Source organism: Urocampus carinirostris, chromosome 13, assembly GCF_059441175.1.
Source record: "Urocampus carinirostris isolate Australia breed hairy pipefish chromosome 13, RoL_Ucar_1.0, whole genome shotgun sequence".
NCBI classification, from domain to species: Eukaryota; Metazoa; Chordata; class Actinopteri; order Syngnathiformes; family Syngnathidae; genus Urocampus; species Urocampus carinirostris.
Window position 1 is genome coordinate 6,872,396 of NC_142361.1, and position 22,032 is coordinate 6,894,427.

The 22,032-nt window shown below is 34.9% G+C and overlaps 1 protein-coding gene across 3 annotated transcripts in view; it reads right to left on the reverse strand.

Moving 5' to 3' along the window:
- pax2a (paired box 2a) overlaps nt 1-14,084 on the reverse strand; it is a 61,244-nt gene extending 47,160 nt beyond the window's left edge. For 2 of the 3 annotated variants that reach the window (XM_088351234.1, XM_088351233.1), the window contains exons 1-5: nt 13,594-14,084; nt 11,039-11,204; nt 9,000-9,197; nt 3,384-3,469; nt 1,626-1,745 (exon numbers count right to left, since the gene is read on the reverse strand). In XM_088351234.1, coding sequence (XP_088207360.1) covers nt 1,626-1,745; nt 3,384-3,469; nt 9,000-9,197; nt 11,039-11,204; nt 13,594-13,636 — 613 coding nt within the window. In that variant the 5' untranslated portion in view covers nt 13,637-14,084. Of the gene's footprint in view, nt 1-1,625; nt 1,758-3,383; nt 3,470-8,999; nt 9,198-11,038; nt 11,205-13,593 lie in introns of all 3 variants that reach the window. The other variant, XM_088351232.1, reaches the window with a different exon arrangement.
- Nucleotides 14,085-22,032: the final 7,948 nt, after the last annotated feature.

Consider the following 22,032-nt stretch of genomic DNA (forward strand, 5'->3'; position numbering starts at 1 on the left):
TAAAAACAATTTGATTAATTGCCGATGTTTGACAGCTGAATGTGGTCTAAAATAGAGACGCATGGGGCATCTAAAAAAAATGCTTGATTGAATCGCAAGGCCCTGACTGATATGTAGCGTAACAAGTCACTGGAGACGGCCCTTGGAAACAAAATCGGCCTCGCCGGCTGTCATAAACTCTGTTTTCCACAAAAACTATGGACAGACGGACGGTTGGGGAAGGCGCATGTGTCTAGAACTATAGAAATAATCCCCGGTCAAAAAAAAAAAAAAAACAATAAGAAGACTATGGTATAAACAAGAGCTCCCCACCGTGGAGCAGTGCATTGGTGTGCACTGTGGAGGAATTATTTGGAATGGAGAAGACAAATACAGGAGACCCAATTCAAGGACAAATGGGAAAATGGAGGCACCATAGGGACACCACTTTTAAAACAGGAATACTGTACTTTGAAAATGACTAGTTCAAGATAGATATACCCCAATACTGCTATGCCTGTTTTACATATGTTGTCTTTTGTTTGTTGTATGTTTCGAAAAGGAAAAAGCGCAATAAAAAGCAAGTTACGAAAAAAGACACGTGTCTAACTCATGGCCCACAGGTTTGTGATCAGTGAGAGATTGTCAAGAGAAGCACAAAAGAAAATTGAGCAAAAAATAACCAGCAGTTTTAAATATGTGCACCGGATGCTGCCAAAACCAGGCGCCACTTGCAAAGCACCCACTGTAGCTGTATTCGCTGACTACCACAGGTCATTGTGGAAACCCATCCTGATGTTGTTTTACATCAAATAAAACTGCTGTTTAAGGCAACACACACACTCACAAAAAATAGCACCTGGCATCTTTGCATACGTTTAAAGAAAGTTCTGCTCATGTTTATAATAGATTTGGAATGTATAAGGAAGGTTTCCATACTCCGGTAAATATATTATTAATATTAATTAATAATTTGCATTAATATTAAAATAACTAAATGTATAAATGAATTGAAGGTGCGGTCTGGAATTTGGAGATTTGACATTTAGACTGTATTTAAAAAAGGCCTTTCTTACTTTCACTATTTTTATGCTACACTAACAATAAAATGGGGACGAGCATGAAACCTCTCCTCAGCAGTCATTCCCATCATCTCCCCATTCCTGCTTCCAAATGTTTTGCACGTCCCAAAAAAGGTTGCAAAGATAAAAACAGATAGGCACAGAAGGAAAACGTTATAAAGGCTCCCGAACAGATACTTAATTTAGGAAATGTTTTCAACTTTTAAGGACGCCTCAAACAATGCAACAGACCTTCAAATCATTAAATCTGCCGTTTATATTTGTGTTTGTATGCTAATGTTGTCACTTTTCAGTCTGCAATAAATAAACTGCAGTGGAAATAAATGTTTCTTGATTTTTCTTTTTTTCAAAATTCCCAGTTGATAAACGCTACAAAAAAATCCAATCTTAATGAAAAAATATTGAGGAAAAAAAACAAACACACAATAATCATTTAATAATCCAATCTAAAATCCCTGAATCCCTTAATCGTGAGCCACCAAAAAGGCAGACTTTTTATGCCAATAATTTACTAGTCTGGCCCCAATTCTACTTGTAGGAGGACTCGGATCCACTTTTGCTCACCTTCGTCTCGTTTCCTTTTTTCGCCGTTGGAACGGGGAATTCCCAGAATGCCATTGATGGAATAGGAGCCCACGGGGTCATTGGAGGCGCTGGTCACAGGTGGAGATGCTGTACTGGGTACTGATGGGAAAACTTCAATAAGGAGATTTTAGGATTCAATCTATGTTTACCTGGATAATGCCTTGACTGCATGCTATTTTAATCCTCCAATCAAAGACATAATTTTTTATTCGTGTGTTTCATTTCAATGATTAATTTAACTGCTCTCTTAACTACCTTTTTCGTCTTTTAAAAGGACGCTGTGTATTATTTAGCGCCTCCAAATGGTTACAAAAAAACCGTCAATCAAAAAAAAAAAAAAACAATACTGATGTAGACACCAAGCAAAGATACATAGACTTTTAGTTTGAAAATGCACAATGATTTTACGTGACAAAAGTGTTTGTCGTCTTGCTGCTATGGGTACCGAAAAACGTCAAAAATGCTGGGCAGAAAACAAAACTAATGTGGTCCGTTTTGATCACTTTGAGTTTCTTTAATTTATATTCCTCCTTGTGATTTTTAGTAATTGTTTTCACTTGCGCTACATAATACAGTTACAGCTGTCAATACACACTGTCCCCTTAAGTCTGTATTAGGTGTTTATCCGGGGTCTTGTAAACTATTTTGTCATCTATGACAAAAGAGATCATTGTAAATCATTGTATATATATATATATATATATATATATATATATATATATATATATATATATATATATATATATATATATATATATATACATACATAAATATACGCCAATTATTTGTAAACAAATGTAGCATTTACTGAAACCATGTGCGTACACACTACTTGTATTTCTTAAAAGATTGCTTGAACCTGTAAAAAGGGTTCGTTATTTGGTTTCAGTGTATAATAGAGTATCTAATTGTGCAATACTGTAACTGTAAAAAAAAAAGGTCAATTCTGAATAAAAGTTATCATTTGAAAAAAAAAAAAGATGCAATTATAGTTGTCCTAAATTATACTTTATATTGCGTTTTTTTGTCTTGGTTTTCTTTCTATGCATTACAACTAGTAGAAATTCACAGTACAGTGCTTGGGCCATAAGGCACGATAATACAACGCAAAATTTGATTATATTCCATCACAATCTACTGTATATATTTTAAGTCAGTATTAACGCTCGATTTTTATATAATGGAATGCCAAGGTACTTATAGTATTTATTTCTAGTCCCCAGAACACCACAACATTTTGCTAAATTGTGTCTTTTGTTTAAATCGATCAAAAATGTCTTTTAAATAATACCACCAAAATAATGAGTTTTTTTAAAGTAATTTTTCTGTTTTCCCCCTGGCAAAAAAAAAACCCACAATATTTTTCTTAACAACAACAACAAAAACGCCCCAGAGCAGGGGTCTCCAACTTGGACCCCTGTGACCGCAGATCAGTGTTGGAACTTGGGATATTTTGATTTTCTTGGAAAACTATTTTTTTAGTTGTTGACTGAGTCTATTTAACCCCACTTGCAATAATTAACCGGGTAATAAGATAGTTGGGGAGTAATACAGAGTAATACAATGATCAATTGTTATTTTAGAATTGCATATCAATCCATTTGCGCTCGTTAGAAACAAAACATAACTCTCAGCCTTAAAAAGGTTGGAGACCCCTGCCTTGGAGCATATCAGGAACGAGAGTAAGATTATCAATACAGTGTCAACATCATCCCAAAAAGTCCAAACAAGTCTTACCTATGGTATGTCCCGGGGTTGAGAGCGGCGTGACAGATCCGTCAGGAGACGGGTGGAATTGCTGCTGTACTTTGGTGCGGATAATCCTGAGAAAGTGAAAAGAAAACACACACACAAGATCAATCAATGGCAGCTCTCAAGCATGGAGATTTCACAGCAGGCCAGGCCACCCCGGGACGCTTTAAACACAGCTCATCATGTCCACTTTGGCTACGTGCATGTGAAAGCGTGCGGTAGTCCGAGGGCAGTTTTAGGCCAATCTCGTGCTCAAAGCTGAAATGAGGCTTTCCCCCGTTCTATCTAGACCAGGAGTGGGCAAACTTTCCTACTCACGGGCCTCATTGAGTTAAAACATTAGCAGAGAGGCCGGGCCAAAATACAATCGGGTTTGTCCCTGCATGCAAACACGTAGCCCCCTGTATGAAGTGATATAGCGGGAAAGTCTTTATTGCACTTTGGTCTAAATGATCTTGCAAACAAAGCATGAAATCACATCAATTCACCTCAATGATCGGCTTGACTGACTCTACCTGGACAAGTCTAACAATCTCTCCTCTCTGCCGCTTGTTTTTTTTCTCCTACCGAAGTCTTTTTTTGTCATATCTACTCGAAAGGCCACGGGTGTCCAGCCTGCAGCTGAGGACATAACTGCATCCGCCTGACTGCTATCTAAAGAAACAAGGCCCTAATCTAGGCTTGTCAAATAGATTATTTAATTAGGCCCGCCATACATTTTTGAGTATGTAAAAAAAGAAGAGTCTCTAGTTCATTACTATCAAAGGTTATGATTTGTTTAAACAAGTGCAGACCAAATGCCTTCTCTGGCTTCTACATGCGAGCTTGTATAGCTTGGTGAGTCGGTTTAGGTGTAAAGGTGCATTCAATCAACTGTTATAATAAAACAGTGAACATATTCAATGCCTAGCATGAAATTACTTTTTTTTCTCCTCATTGTCTTTGAATAAATATGTTGTGTTTAGAAGAGATCCTTCGTCATCCCTGATTATAATATGTAGAGTAGGTTACTAACGTAGGCTAAATGATAAAGCATAATAACTATGAATAATCTAAACATTTGGAGTTGACATTCTTTTACTAATCTAGTCCTTCTCAGAGTTTGACATCCCTGATCTTATCTTTTATTCATAAGTGTTAACAAAATATATTGATAAGACTACCATAAATCACCGTGTTATTGTTTGATAATGAAAATGGTGACTAAGAAAGTAAGACTTGATTCAAATACAGTGCAAACGCCAACTGAATTCCCCCCCAAAATGAAAAAGAATAATATATTTGAGCATGTCTAAAAATTCACGATTTTGCATGTGCCACAAAAGTAGCTTGACAGAGGCTACATTGACGACTTAAACCAGAAGTTGGCATCAGCGAGTAGAACATATTCCAAAATCTGGACAGCACCTTTAATGTTAAAAGATTTACCGTATTTTCCGCACTATAAGGCGCACCTAAAAGTCTTAATTTTTTTCAAAAGCTGACCATGCGCCTTATAATACAGTGCGCCTAATATATGGCTCAATATTAAATCGCAAGGTCTCGCAACTTACGCAACAGCCGCTGACTCGATTTTCCCCCGAACGTGGAGTATTCCGCGGTGTATGCTGGGATTTATATACCGGCGTTTCATTGGCTAACCAATGTGTCAATCATCATTTGAATCGATCGCTATTGGCTAAAGTTATTCAGAGTCTCGTATAGGCTAGAGGGCCGAAACAAACCCTGCAATTGGCCGAAAAAGATGTGTCAATCATCAGTCAAATCGATCGCTATTGGCTGAAGTTATTCGGAGCCTCGGATTGGCTAGAGGGCCAAAACAAACCCTGCAATTGGCCGAAAAAGATGTGTCAATCATCCGTTAAATCGATCGCTATTGGCTGAAGTTATTCGGAGCCTCGGATAGGCTAGAGGGCCAAAACAAACCCTGAATAGCAAGCTTGCAAAACTACGCCATCAAGAAACATGTTTCATTAGTCTGTATTTGTAAACATTTTACTCTCCTGGATTTACTTCACTCACAGTTGTAAGAAGACCATGATTGCGTATCATTATTGAACGTGAGAACTTAGGTGAGCTATGTGGCTTTATATTTTCCCGGTATCTTGTTTTAGAACGATCTTGATGTTGCTGTGATGAGTTGAGTAAATTAAACTCAATTCCAAGTGTTTATTGTCATATGCACAGTAAAGTTGCGAGCGAAAAAGAAAATAGAAACTAAGGAAAGGTTGGCATTTCTTGAATCCCAAGACTTTAACCTTCCGAATGATGAATTGATGCATTTAAGTGACATCGTACGGACACCGCATCTGCACGTGTCTACGACACGTATTTGCTTCTTTGCAAGCTTTGGGAATGTTAAGGGGGTAATCAGTTTGACTGAATCATCTGACTGTTTTGTCGAGGTTCCCATTGTAGCGCCTTATAATCCGGTGCGCCTTATGTATGGAAGATATAGGACCAAAAACAATTTTTTGGGGGTGCCCCCTATAACCCGGTGCGCCCTATAGTGCGGAAAGTACGGTACATGTATGTGGATATCATAGCTCTCTCAGTGTTTTTCCTTTTTTTCGTTTTTACTGAATGTTCAAGTCCAGGCCAATAGTCCTCCCGGCTTTCCGTACAAACTCAAATCAAGGATTGCTGTAGTTCTTTTGGGCGAACGCATATTTACGGGGGGGATTTACACAAGCTCTTTTGTCAACTCCGATCGCATTACACCGCACTGTGACCGCCATAATCTTTTGATTGACACACGCGCACAAGATCATTGAATAACAGTCGGCATTGGGGATCCCGACAGGTGTGACAAAACAGAATTACAAGGTGAAGATGAGGCGAGGTACGTGTGTCTATCCTTGTGTGTGTGTTCCACCAATGAGGAGTTCACGTCCTCAGGGGGACAAATTGCAGTCTTTTCATGTGTCTCATGTGTCCCCCGTCCTGCACAATAGGCCTCCTCCAGAAAACACACATCAATATTTTATTTGAATTTCTAACATGGCAACACGACTGTTATCCGACCGCACGGCTCGGGAGAGACTCGTAAATTCAAGGACTTTTGTTTCCTGATCCACGTTGTCGCTATTGAATAAGCAATTTTGGAGAGGCCGAATTAACGACTTTGGGGTCAGAGCTGGTGCAGAAAAAAAGGGGGAAAAATCCCCACAAGAAAAATTAAAACAGGAATCGATAGGGTTGAAAATGGCTTTTTTTGAGGACTGGGGGAACAGAAAAAGCTGTTGTCATCTTTAATAATTTATTGCGGGAAAATGTGTTAAAAGTTGACAGAGGTCAATCCACTTCAACCGCAAAGACCGCCGACTCCCTACTGCCTTTTTAACATGCTCGCTGATCAAAAATCTCACAGGTGCATGCTTGGAAAGTTTATTTTAATACAAACAAACGCTATCATGAGCAACTGCGGCAAATTGCAAAAACACAAAGCATACAGTACATGCCAACCTTTACCCATTATAAAAACGATACGACGTTATTGCGCACTTTATTTTTACGTGCGAAACACAATCGGTCTCCAGAATATTAGAATAAATAAAATTTAAAAAAACATGCGCTTGTTTCAAACCGGAAGTGGGAATATTTCACCAAAACGTAAATCTAGTGCGTTCGTTGGAGCAATTTATTCAAGCACAAATACTTAGTATCTCGTCCAGATAAAGCATACGCATATTATTATACAAGTCTCGAGTCAAAATTAATATATATATATATATATATATATATATATATATATATATATATATATATATATATATATATATATATATATATATATATATATATATATATATATATATATATATATATATATATATATATATATATATATATATATATATATATATATATATATATATATATATATATATATATATATATATATATATATATATATATATATGTATATATATATATATATATACATATAGTGTGTGTGTGTGTGTGTGTGTGTGTGTGAATTTTTGCCTGCATGCCTAGCTTCTTCTACCTTAAGTTGGCTATGTTGTGAGACTCTCCTCAGCTCATTAAAATGTAATGCCAATGACCAGCTCTCTGGAACAGTGGCTCCTAACCAAAGTTCAACACTCCTCCAAGGGCAAATCCACCTCCCCCACCATTTTTTTTCACAGCCACCAGCGTCACACCAAAGACACTTTGGCCCATTTAAGGTAGGAATGGAAAACTATTTTAAGCTCGGTCGAATACATTTTGCAAAATCCTGATGTACTTTTGCATATGTCACTCTTTCAAACCTGGGTAAAAATTCTAAATAAGGACATGCTCATGGTATAGGAATAAAAAAACACTTTTGGTTACAATATACTATTGTTTGTTTTAGAAAACTATTTTCTACATTATGAAATATAATTTTCATAAAATTAGTGGAACTGAAAGTGGCCAGCAATTTTTAAAGAAAACAAAAAATTTTAATAAAGATGCAATGAAGCAAAAGCTCAATATCAGAAAATAAAGCCTATTGCATTTGTTTTACTAAGCAGCAATATAGGGAATAATCTAAATTTCAAGACAGAAATGTCTCATTAATAACAGTTGTCTCATTTTTCATCATAATAGAGAAGCCTTGTTGCAAAACAGTACTTTAGCCCAATTTGCTCATTTTAAATAATCAATTAATCATGGTATTTTTTATGTAAAATATTTCTTATTTTCAATAGAATTTTCTGTAGTTTCTATTGACTTATTTTATTTTATTTTATTTATTTTTTCAGTATTTTTGTATTTTCAGTGTATATATATATTTTTTTAAATATATGTTTTAAAAGGGTTTATCACCTTATTATTTATTTAATAATTCAATTTGCATTTCTCAAATGTTCTATATTCTACCTTTTTGTTATGTTTCTCAATGTGCAATTTTTTTAACGTTTTTTTTTTTACTTTATCTTTTCAATGCAACCTTAATGTTTGTGATTTAAATATGTCATAAATGTACAGGTATGTATTCTACACAAAATACTATTTTTTGTTTTTTACACACCATTCAATAACATACAATATATGTATAATTCACGTCAGGCCCTTTTGGGGGCTGCCGTCTAGTTAATGTAGTCCTCCTTGAAAATAAGTGTGTCACCTCCAGTCTAAAACATTGGATACTTCATACAATAAAATATACTTTACAGCACACAAAAAATCACTCCATTGGTTTCACAACTTATCCGACGAACTGTATTCCTAACAAACATACGATTTATAATGACAGGCTGCAGCCCAATAGAAGCAGACGTGTCACGTGTCCCGGTGTGCTCTGCCTTTTCCAGCGTTTTTTTTGTGTGTGGGTGAGGTGGGGCCAAATGGGGTCATTTTCCACCGCTGCAAAACTGCTTACAGGTTATCGATTTCTTGCAATCGAGACATATGCAATTTGTTTTCCTTTTTCCCTCTACTCTGTGCATGCACGATGCCCAACATACTGCAGGCATAGCGGCGTGCAGGATCGCACCTGCTTCATTTTGTATACAAGGAAAATGCACATACACTTTTTCCCATTTATTGAATATTATGTGAGTAAAAAAACTCCTGAATATAATGTGTTTAAAGTTATAGTCGCCTTCCTACCTGTTGATAGAGGAAACGCTGGGCACAGTGTCGTTGTCGCAAACCCCCTCAGCAAGTAACCGGTCCCGGATCTCCCAAGCGAACATGGTCGGGTTCTGTCGCTTGTATTCCGCAATTTTATCCACCACTTTTGGGGTCGCCACTTTCGGTTTGGACCCCCCGATCACGCCCGGCTTGATACTGCCCGTCTCGTAATACCTGCACACAATGCGCGTTTAATATTGTCAACCAGATCACATAGGCTGTACAGTATTTATGTATCAATTTATTTTGCAGCAAATGCGTGGAAAAAATAGATATGGCGCATGACAGTTCCACAAAAAAACGCATTAATAGGGGACCAAATCAAGACAGGATGAAGTAGCAAGTCAAGGTAAGAGAAAGAGTGAATAATAATAATAATAATAATAATAATAATTATTATTATTATTATTATTATTATTATAATAATAATAATAATTATAATAATAATTATTATTATTATTATAATGATAATAATAATAAATTGAAAAACATGTATACATTCATTTAATTTTTTTTATCCCATTTTGTATGCAATTATGTTAAATCAAATGGCGTGATGAAAAAATAAAATTCAACATTTATTATTTGATTTCATATCCAGTCACTAGTGATATGATATGATGTGATATGATGAGTTTATAATGGAATATTTTTTTGTTTTCCAATGCAGTATTCCTTTGTGGTTCTGCATGTTTCCCTTTTTTGATTGTGAATATGTCTTCCCTGCAAGGAAAAAAATGGAATAGGGGTAGGCACTTAAAAGCCTACTCTCTTTAGGCACACGTTTATGTATTGTTTGATTGTGTAGTACATATTTTCTGTGCAAATGGTTTATTGTTTCCTTTAATTAATTGATGATTGATGTTGTTTTTGTGCTTTGCCTGCAATAAAACAAACAATCAAACAGACAAACAGAAAGGCATTCATGATTATTTCTTTTTCTCTTGAGTGATGATGAAACGTGATCCCTATTACATATAATGGTTGGTTGGTTGGTTGGTTGGTTGGTTGATTGGTTGATTGGTTGGTTGGTTAGTTGGTTAGTTGGTTAGTTAGTTAGTTGGTTGGTTGGTTGGTTGGTTAGTTGGTTGGTTGGTTGGTTGGTTGGTTAGTTGGTTGGTTCCCATAACCACTAGGGTCGTAGGTCCACCGTTTCCGGTGGTTTGTCTTGGGCAGGTACAGCCTGGTGGCGCCCATCCCTCTCCAAGCCAACATGGTTACATGATTTGATTAAGGTGAAAGTGTTTGGACTGTCAAGGGGATCGGACCAAAATAAACTTCGGCTTTTTCCCGTCAGTCCCTTTTTCCTTTTGTTATCTCAATTGTTTTAAACATCAATATTGTCTTTATTGTCGTTAAAGTAAACTGCTACTATAGTTTTCTTTGCGACGCCGGTGTACAATGTTTCTTAAATAGATTTTAAAAAATGATACTATAAACAATATATATATATATATATATATATATATATACGTCAAGGTTTGGCTGAGTGTGAAAAGTGTATTGTACTGTGGCTAACAGCCTATAAGTTATTGCAATGCAGATATGATGGACTTGACAGTTCTGGGGGAAAAGCTGTCCCTCAGTCTGTTTGTTTATCATCATTTCAGTTGTTTATTTTGAATTCATTTCTAACCTTGTATTTGATGAACAGTGGAGAAAAATAAAAATGTCAATCAACCAATCAATGTTTCTGACAAACATTCAGTGTGTGTGCATTGTAATACCTCTGAAATGCCTTCTGATAGCTTGGAAAAAAATCAAAATATTACCTCACGTGCTCATTTGCAGGCATTTACATCCCCTCCTTCAGAATAGTAAAAAAATCCTTTCTGTCGTCATGTTCTCATTTTGAAGAAAAAAAAAAGCTTTGCACGTGAAATAAAAACAGTGTGCAAGCAGAAATAATAATAAAACTGCGCTCAATGGCTGAGGTTGGGATGGAGCAACAAGATTGATGTTTGGACAAGTCGTGCATGCAGACCCCCCCTTTTTTTATTTATTTTATTTTTTACCTGCCGAGGATTTTGCTGACGCAGCCGTGACTGACCCGTAGTTGCCTGGATATATCACATGGCCGGACCCCTTGGTGAGCCAGTTCTACGATCCTTTGCCGAACCACATCAGGAAGGGGTCTTCCGTTGACAAAAACCCCACCGAGCTGGTTCACACCGCCGTGCCCTGCGTGGGATACAACAACAACACCGAGGGGGGGGGGCATAACATTACATACCTGGAGATGAGTCCACTGCATGCATGCGTCCTCTTTTTATGTTTTAATTATCAAAAAAGAGCGATTATTACACTAAACTCCAATCTACATTGTGAATGAGCACAGTGCACTGCACAACTGCCTCTGTGAACATGCACATTTTTATTATATTTCATTATTACAAGGTGTTTCAAGAATTGCGATATCCTTTGACACATAAATATCGCAGAAAGTACATAGTTGGGGTAAATGCAATTAAAATGTATTAATGTTGAAGATGCTAGGATTTTTTCCTCCAAATATGAATGAGAAATTAAAAAAGCAGGTGGATCCATTTCACAAATGTTCAAAATACGCAGTCTGGGACATGGCATACGTCAAGTCGCAAATCCAGCTCTTACCAACACGCTCAAACATATAATAGCAGCAGATTATTCTTTTTTCTTTTTATATATAAAATTTCTTAGTAAAAGAGAATGTATATATAATTAATATTATTCATAATAATATTTAAATTATATTATTATTTCGAAACACGCCTTATATTGTTTTTTGGACGGTTTTATCCATTTTGCAGATGTTTAATCTTTTACATTTGTTTGCACTGAAAGGAAAAGCCCGTCAATATTGTACTTTTGTATTTTTTGGTTTGAACAAATATATTGACACTAATAACAGAAAACAATCTTGACAATCTCAACAGCAATCAAGCACATTCACAATATTATATTTCAATATGACGTTTAACAGCAAACACAATGTGAGGTTTGAACAACCCTTCTCGAAAATCTTATGACATTAAAGTGCATGAATTCATTAATTCTTTTAAAAATGCCAGCTCAAAAGAATGTCCCTTCCGACGGTATTTTTCATTCTAATATTATCACGTGTCACGTGTATTACGTTACAACCTGTTTAATTTCCCTGCACGATGAGTGTAAATAATTAAAATGACCTTTGATAACTCATATTACGAACGTGGATGAATTATTGACGCAGAGGCCAGGATGTCCGCTATTTTTAGGGAATTACATTGTATTATTTGTTTTAATTCATTTTATTTTGCACCGGAATGAGAAAATGTTTGTCATCATTTACACACAAGGTGACCCATAATGTACTGTCATGGGTAATAAAAGCTTTGTATGCAAATTGAGCATTTTGGCGAGTGTATATAAACACATAGATTAACGTTAAAAAACAAATCAAATTGGATTTCATACATTGGTTCCCCGTGGTAAAAAATGTAAATTGCATGGTGTTGTTTTATTTTTTTCAGAATTAAAATCAAACAAAAATGAATAAATAAGATTTGGACTAATACAAAAGCAACAATTAAACAATCATTTCTGAAAAATAAAACGAAAATAATGAATTATTTTATTTTTATTACTATTACAGTATTCTATTTATTAAAAAAAATCATGTGAAACATTTGTGTCCCATTGCTGTTTAACATACGTTTCCCAACAAATAAATTTTACTTAAGATTTATCTTTTTCTTCGGAAAAACTGGATAAAGTAAGGTAATAAACAAATCAGATTTCAGATAGATGCATTTACATATGGAACGTATTCCATAGATTTCATGCAAAATTTTAAACGTCAAGTTTTTCTTTTTATTTACAGACAAGCCGGATATATAAGCATTATACAGATCCAATATCATAAAAAAACTCTCCTAGAACTGATAAAGCACAAAACCCTATTCACGAACCACTAAAATTCACAAAATATCTCACAAGGTGTATAAGATACTGTGGATATGCACTTATTTATTAAATATCATTTGTATTTTGTTTTTAACGATTTTACCTTTTTTCACTTGTACGGAAAGCAGGAGCCCTTTGTCAAACTTGTATGATGTCAATACAGGTCAATTATTCGTTAAATCAAGATACGACAATATTAATCTTGACTCATTTTTACAAAAAAACAAACAAGCAAAATGAAAACTATGAACTACAGATAATGTATTATTATTAACAATAGGAATTGTGATACTTTTCAGACAAGCGTCCCAAATTACTGCATTACTCCTTATGGCAATAATCACCCTCAATGCTGCAAAACGCTAGGACGAGAATGTGCAATCATAGAGGAATGATTCAATTCTATATTGTTTTTAACCATTACTCTTATTTAATCATCTTGAATTGTGGATTTTTTTAAATGTTGTTTCGCCGTCAGGGTGGCACTTTTTTAATTTTGTTGTGCATTTCTCTCGTTCCAATCACAATTAATTACATTCTATTCTTAACGGTTCCTCCTGACACTGCTGCACTGTTACAACCGCGGACACATACATAGATTTACCGACATTTTTCCCGGCAATATATTTCTTTAAAAAAAACTCACGGTGCATGGCGGAGAAGGGATCTCCTTTGCAGTGAATATCCATGGGATAGCAGAGCAAAGAAAGGTAATCGACTGAGGTCGCCGTCTCGCCTCGATGGTGCAGCGTCAAAAGGAAGAAAAATTACAAAAACAAAACAATACGCCGAGAAAACAGTCCGTGCGGCGTAAAGTCCGCGTGGGCTGCCTTGGAGAACTTCGAAAGAAAATCGTCCGTGGAAAAAAGGGGGCGTGTGGGAGATGAAAAGGGGAGGAGGGGGTCTGTCAGGTGAAAAGCATGACCAAGGCGCGCGGTTGCAGCATCGGAGAGAATGGATTTTCCAAGAAGCGGCCGAAAAATTCCTTGCACACCGGCGTGGAAGCTGTAATGTTGGGTTCCCCCCGGTGGTTGGATCCAAGGAAGAAAAATATAAGGGGAGGGTGTTTTAGACTAGAGGGACTGAGGGGGTGGGTGGAGATGACAAGAAACGGGTCCCCCTCTCCTCCGGAATGGACCTTGCCTTGCCTGCCTGAGCTTTGCGCTTGGAATGAAGCCTCATGAAGCTTGTGTGTCTGTTTCAAAAAGTCCCACAAACACTGCACCCCCACGCGCCTCCACCCCACCTCACTTCCCTCCTCCAGTCTTTCCCCTCCTTCTCCTCCTTCCCCCTATCACTCCATCCCACAGATCCCCACCGCATAGAGATGGATGACTTGTCAGACAAAGGCAATAGATTCCAACACTCTGTGCTTCGCCCACGCAAAAAAGAGAATAAGGTTAAAAAGAAGGAAACTCAAACGATAGCATCCGAGTATGGAAGGGGAAGGAGACGGAATGGGGATTGGACTTTTAGACATTTATTTACGTATTTTAAGGCTGTTTGTGTCTTGTTTCAAGTGTCAAAACGTGGTAAAACCATAAAAATATATTGTTTCCTCCCAAACACCTGTAAAGTAAATGCTCCATGTTCTTTAGAAAATCAGCCCAAATCATTGTAGGTCCTCACATATATGTTTCAGATCAGGGGATGTTGCAATGGTGGTCTGTGCAGCCCTTTGACACTTTTTGTGATTAAGTGCTATACAAATTTCATTATGTATTTTTAAGGATATTTGTGTTGTTTCCAGTGCTGCTTTCTTAACAGTTTTAAAAATGACCCATGTAAATACGTGTCAAAATCACTAAAATGTATTCATTTTTTCAAACACACTTTTTTTCTGTGTTAAATTGGACATTCTTTAAAAAAATCCGGCAAAATTATTGTAAGCCCTCATGCAGGTTTCAGATCAAGGGCTGCACAGTCCTCTGAGAAGTTTTGTGTTTAAGGGCTATACAAATAATCATGACTTTATAAAGAGTTGGAAAAAGCGATTATAAAAACATTCCACTGCTATCAAAAACTTCAAAATCCATTTCGGTGGGGAGTGATGATTTTTTTATAGTATATCTAACGTGAGCGTCATTTCAGTGTCTGAAAAGTGTTGTACAAATATATTTTGATTTAATTTGACTTGACTTAACTTAGAAATAGGTGTTTTTTTTTTGGGTTTGAACAATTTTATTGACACTATTAACAGCAAATAAACAATGGGGGGAGAAAAAAAACATTAAAATCATGAACATTTATTTATTCTTTCCTAAACATACATTTTGTTGAATACTAATCTTTGTTAGCTGGGATATTGTAGTTGTGAAAAAACAAAAAAACAAAAACAAAAAAAAGCTTAAACATAGTAAAAGATAGGTGTCATGCTCTCAACAATGACGTTACTTTGGTGGCAAGTTTATGACTCCCAGAAAATACAGGCCACAAAATAATTTCAACCTGGTAACTGAGATGTTATTAATGTATATTTAATAGAAAAAAGGTGAATTGAAAGTCTTCTCCCACAACCCATGCATTAAAAGGCTAAATTATGTGTGTGTATATATATATATATATATATATATATATATATATATATATATATATATATATATATATATATATATATATATATATATATATATATATATATATATATGTATATATATATAATTTAAGATTTTTTTAAACAGGAAATGTCACCGATAGAAAATAAAAATAGATACTTTAGTGGTTTGTTGCTGATGGAAATTATGTCATTAATGTGAAAATAGAACTTATTCTTTTAAAAATAGAGAAATTTGCAACTCAGAGAGACTTCAAAGCAGCATTGTCGTATTATAATGTTTTTACTATATTTTGTTATTATTATGATTCATATTTTTGTTGATGTATGTGATAAACAATATGACAGCATGCAGAAGCCACTAAACCATGTTAGTTACACTCATCCTGAACATTCATTTAATAGAAGCCTCTAGGTTCCAATCTTGGCTTGCTGGAGTGAGTGAGTCAGGCTGTGATTATCATCGACATGAGCGTCCTCATCAGGTGTGGGAAAACTGAAGCCTGCGGGCCACATAAGGCCTGGCAGGGTTATTAATGTGGTCCACCAAAGGATAACGGTCAAAATAAAATTTATATATATATATATATATATATATATATATATATATATATATATATATATATATATATATATATATATATATATATATATATATATATATATATATATATATATATATATATATATATTTATATACATATATATATATATATATATACATATATATATTTATATATACTACGGTAAAATGACAAAAATAATGCTATAGAAAAACTAAAAATACACGACTATGGTAAAACTGAAAAAATACTCCGAGTGAAATACTACAAAAATATGACATACATACTACAAAAATACTACATACATAAGAAAATTACTACAACAGAAGCATTACGTACATAGTAAAATAACTACAACAGAGATACTAAAAAATACTACTACAGTAACGATTCAAAAATACTAAAAAGTTAATTATGGTAAAACTACAAAAAACACTACTAGTAAAGTTCAACAAAAAGTAATGCTAGTGAAATACTCCAAAATACTACTGATATACAACAAAAATGCTACGAAAATATTACAGATTAACTACATAAATACTACGAATATTCTACAAAAATACTACAACAGAAAGACCACAAAAACAAATAGTAATTCTACAAAAACTTTACAATGTAAATACTACAAAAATACAAATACAACAATACTACAAAACTCAATCTGAAATTTAGTGCTTAAAAAGTGGTCCTATTACATTATTTTTACTATAATTGTGACATTTTAAAAAACAGTTTGATGCTTCGTTTATATAATTGATTGATAAAGTGTCCAAAGTTATTTTCGGGAGGGGTCTCCTGTAAACCTTTGATGTTGACCTGCCATTCCCTTTTTCTTTTCAGGTGATCTGTTCATTTTGCGGCATAATTGTAAAAAAAAACCCCCAAAAAGTAAAAGAGAAAAAAACAAAATAACATGTCTGCGTGTCTATCTAGTCATAAATGAGAAAAAAAGTGATACGTCTCCAGGACCAGCCCCATGGCCAAATTCTTGAACCCAATGCGGACCGTGACTCAAAAACTTTGCCCCCCCCTGATCTTCATCATCGTTCCCTCAATCCTGCAGCAAACTGTACTGGAGTTGGCCTGTAGATGGCGCTCATACAGCAGTTTTCCGCTCCGGCTGCGTGCACGCAGCCATTCAAGCGACTCACTTGCACGTCTGCTGGGTCAAAGTTCGCCGAGGAAACCTACTGCAGCTGGAATAAAATAACAAGACCACCATGGCCCCCTCCCCACTTTATCCTTAATCTCTTCCGCTAGGACTCAATCCGCCAGGAAACAAAGAGTTAAACAAATGAAGGCGTCAACTAATTGTGCTCGTGATACTCTGTAATATTTTACGCGTTTTTGATTCATAAGAGATACACGTAAAGTTTTTTTTTTTAAATACTGGATTAGAAAATATTTCAGATATGATCAATAATAATTGAAATAGCCTATCAACACTTGTTGATGTGATAATTTCAACTCATTATTCATCATATTGTACTGCGTGTTGATTTTAATTGTATTTCTGTAGTATTTTCTTTGCATTTCAGCATGAAAGACAAATCATAGATTAGGTCTCTGTGTTTAAACATTTAATTTGATATTAAGTTTTCTACTTTTACCACAGTAGCATTTTTGTAGTATTTTGAAAGTAGAATATTTCCGTCCTACTATTTTGTACTATTTCTGTAGTACCACTGTAGCTGCATTTTTGTAGTGTGTTTGTAGTAATATTCCTGTAAAAGTCTCATCTCATCTCATCTCATCTCTACACCGCTTATCCTCAGTAGGGTCGCGGGGGTGCTGGAGCCCATCCCAGCAATCATCGGGCAGTGGGCAGAGGACACCCTGAACTGGTTGCCAGCCAATCGCAGGGCACACGGGGACAGACAACTTACTCGCTCATTCACACCTAGGGACAATTTGGACCGGTCAATTCACCTGAAATGCATGTTTTTGGAATGTGGGAGGAAACCGGAGTGCCCGGAGGAAACCCACGCAAGCACGGGGAGAACATACAAACTCCGCACAGGAAGTCTGGAGCTGGATTTGAACCCACGCAGGAGGTTCCCAAGACATGAACTGTGCCGCACATGCGCTAACCACTGCGCTGCCGTGCCGTCCTGTAAAAGTATTTCTGTATAATAGTATTACTATAGCACCATTGTTGTAGTATTTCTGTAATATTTTCTTTGCTTTGCAGATTGAAATAAAACTAATATATTAGGTGCCTTTTTTAAACACTTAATTTGATATTAAGTTTTATAATATTATTGTAGTAGTAATTGTAAGTATTAAATGAACGAAGCTCGTAGTAATGTGAATAATTTACTTCTTACCAATATCAAATGTATAATGTATTTATTCAATGTCCTTCAAAGTCTGATTTTTCATCGGATTCAGGTATTGTGTTCATAGTTTACATCTTCAATAAATACAGTTAATATAATCATGGCCAAATGTATTCAACAACGTGGTACTGTACAGAGTGTGATGTTGAGGTTAAATTGAATGCCTTTTCCTATGTCATCTACATCCTTAGTGGCTCTCTTACCTCTGAGATCCAGCTTTGATTCCTGTTGCAGCCAATGTTGTGCGAATACAGTATTATACTACTGTTAAACCTCCTGTATAACGCCCGCAACAGCTTTGAGTTCTATTGTGGGTAAAAAAAGAAAAAGGCATGTGATATAGGGTATAAGCAAAAAACAATGTCACTTTTTTTTCCTAACATAAGGCAACTTTTCTTTCTTTCTGTGTGGCTCGGTACCAAACGACTTACAACCAATTGAAGGCCTAATCTAATGTAACATTTGAAATAGCTACCAATAAATTATTTAGAAGTAGAATTAGATGTAGGAACAAATTTATTGTCATTGATAATAATGCATACTCACCAACAATACTGCTTTCTGCGTTAGACTGACACTTTTCTCCCCTTAAAAACACCTTTAGATTTTTTTTTTAAAGATTCTACCACAATTTCAAATGTAACCCTTTATAAGAAGCGTATAACATTTCCAGGAGTGGTTATTCTTTAAAATCTTTTAAAGTAAAAAAGTAGTAATTTTCACATATTCCAGGTATTTATGAAATGATGGCATTAGTATTCTTCCCGCCACTAATTTTCGACCTCTTTTTATGGAAGAGTGTCATGCATCTAAGGGTTAAACAACAGAAACGTGTTTCGACTGGGGAATAGTTTTTAGTCTATGGCTGCTTTACTTTTATGCAAGACTACTCCATTAGATTCACATTTTGGTACAATAAGGTTGGAGATCCGGGTTGAAACAAAAACATGTTTTGCCTTTGTAACATACTGGAGACGATTGTGTTTTCAGGGTAAATATGTGCAAACGCTTTTTGATGTCAAACAACATGTAATACAACCTATTGAACATTGTTTACAATGAGATTAGACATGGCGCTCCAGGATCAGCAAGTGATAAATACTTCAAAGAGAAAAATGAGATAAACGGAATTCTAGGATAAATAGGCAAACATATTTCCAAGCTTCACAGTGGAATAACCAGTGTTAAAGTAACACTCCACCTGGTCACTGAGGTAGTGTTAAAAGTTTACACTTTAAGTGTTAAACGCACACTATTACTGAGTACCTTAAAATAAAGAGTTTTAAATGAACACTTTAACTGTATAGTTTTAACATACCTCAGTGAATAAATGGTTTTATTTAAAGAGTGTTAAATTAACACTGCTAATTTTATTGGCCGAAATATGTACATCAAAACAAAATAGTTTAGTTAACACTTTGTTGTTAATTACAAACCAAACAAATCAAATGAACCACATTATTTTGTTACAATCGCTCAAATGAAACCGGTTGGTTTTTATATTGTTAAATTACTAAAATTACTCTGTAATTGTTATAATTAAATGACTTAACCTTTTATTATTGTGAACAATTCTTTTTTGAGTGTTTATCTTTGCTCTTAATTATTAGTCTTTGATTTAATTTAGGTGCACGGAAATTTTGATGTAATGGCTAATGAAAATTGATCTTTTTAGTATTTTTGATGTATTACTGTAGCAGGATTTTTGTAGTATTTCTCCAATAGGATGTATGTAGTATTTCCATAGGGAGGTATTTGTTGTATTTCTGTTGTATTTTCCCTGAAGTTGTGATTTTGAAACATTATGTACTACTGTCGTATTTTTTTTCCTGTATTATAGTATTACTAAAGTAGTATTCTTGTGTGTGTGTTTTTTTGTAGTATTGTCTTTGTTTTTCAGCATAAAAGAAAATAATGTATTAGGTCTCTTTTTAACATTTAATCTGATTTCAAGTTTTGTAGTATTACCATGGTAGCAATATTAAAGCATTTTTGAAATACATTTTTATAGTATTTCCATAGTAGAGTTTTTATAGTATTTCTGTAGGAGAATTTCTATTTGATAGTATTACTATAGTACCATTGTTGTAGTATGTCTGTAATGTTTTATTTGCCTTCAAGATTAAAATAAAAACAATATATCACTGATATTTTCTTTTACAGTATTACTGTAATAGTATATGGTATTATTAAACGAAATAAGCTTCTACTAATGTGAATAATTAATTTTAAGTTGTTCTAATTTTGCTCCTAATTCATAGCCTTTGATTTGATTTACATGCGAGGCAATATTGATAATAGTAATGGCTAATGATAATGGATCTTTTTGTTTCTTCTATTTTGGGGTTAGGGGGTGTAGTGTTGGTGGGTGTTAGGAGCTTCTGGTACAATATGTAGCACCATGGGCTGTAATTTCACACGTCAGTGCACTTTTGCCCTAAAGCTGTTCCCCCCCCCCAAACACCCCCTTTCCCAACAACACATGCACGGGCACGTACACATTCACGGGTGCGCGCGCGCACAAAATCATTCGCACACACGCTTTTTCTACTTCTCCACCCATTTGTCCACTAACCACACCCAAAATAAATATGCGATCAGTAGCAAGTTTTATTCGTTCTCTATACAATTTTTAACTAATGATAAATGAACGTTTGAATGGCCTTTATTGTCATTATAGTAAAACTAATTGAAAAGGTCCAAATGTGCAAAGGGATGGAAAGGTTTTTTTTTTCTTTTTTTTTTAAAGCAACCTCTATTCCACGCAGTATATTTTCCATATCGATTTGTATATTGATTGAATTGAATTAGCTTAATTGCCATTGATATCAACGTTGTGAAGCATTGTATGCAAGGATATTAGACATGGCTCTCCAGGGTAAACATGGAATACAAACTTTAAAGAGAAAAAAGAGAAAAGACTATTAGGATAAAAAGCAGCCGTGCTTAGAGATGACACGTATTACACATATTAAACGTTTGTGATGTATAATATTAGGCTATTGCATCCTTGCATAGGATAAAGAAAAAAAAACGTACAGCCGTGATCCGGGATGCAAATGTATGCTCAATTTGTGTTTGTTTTTGTATATATATATATATATATATATATATATATATATATATATGACAGTACACTCAAGTCGTCACAAAAAAGAATAACTCAGGCCAAACATGTAAATTCAAATTCAAATAATTTATGCTTTTCTTCAAACAAACCTTTACTAAATCAATGAAGGATAATTTTATAATACAAAAACAAAACTGAATTTCCAAATTGGATGAATAAAGCAACAAATTCCATTTTTTTTCAACACATCAATAATTTGTAAAGGTTTTTTGTTTTTACGTGAGAGTTGAAATATTTTAACATGACGAGGGGAATTTATTGTTCATTTGTTATTGTACATTGAATGTTATTATTCAGCATTTTGAATAGCAATTTATTGCCTGGAAAGTTCAATATAACAATTCAATTTGTTTTGATTTTCTTTCAAATCTAATATGCCGGTGCTTTTTGCTTTTTCTGACAAGAAGCAAAAACAACTACGCAATTTCATTTGTCGTGAGCGGTTGCTGTCAGTTAGAATATTGATTGATGTTTGCACTTTTTTTTGCACTTTCCATTT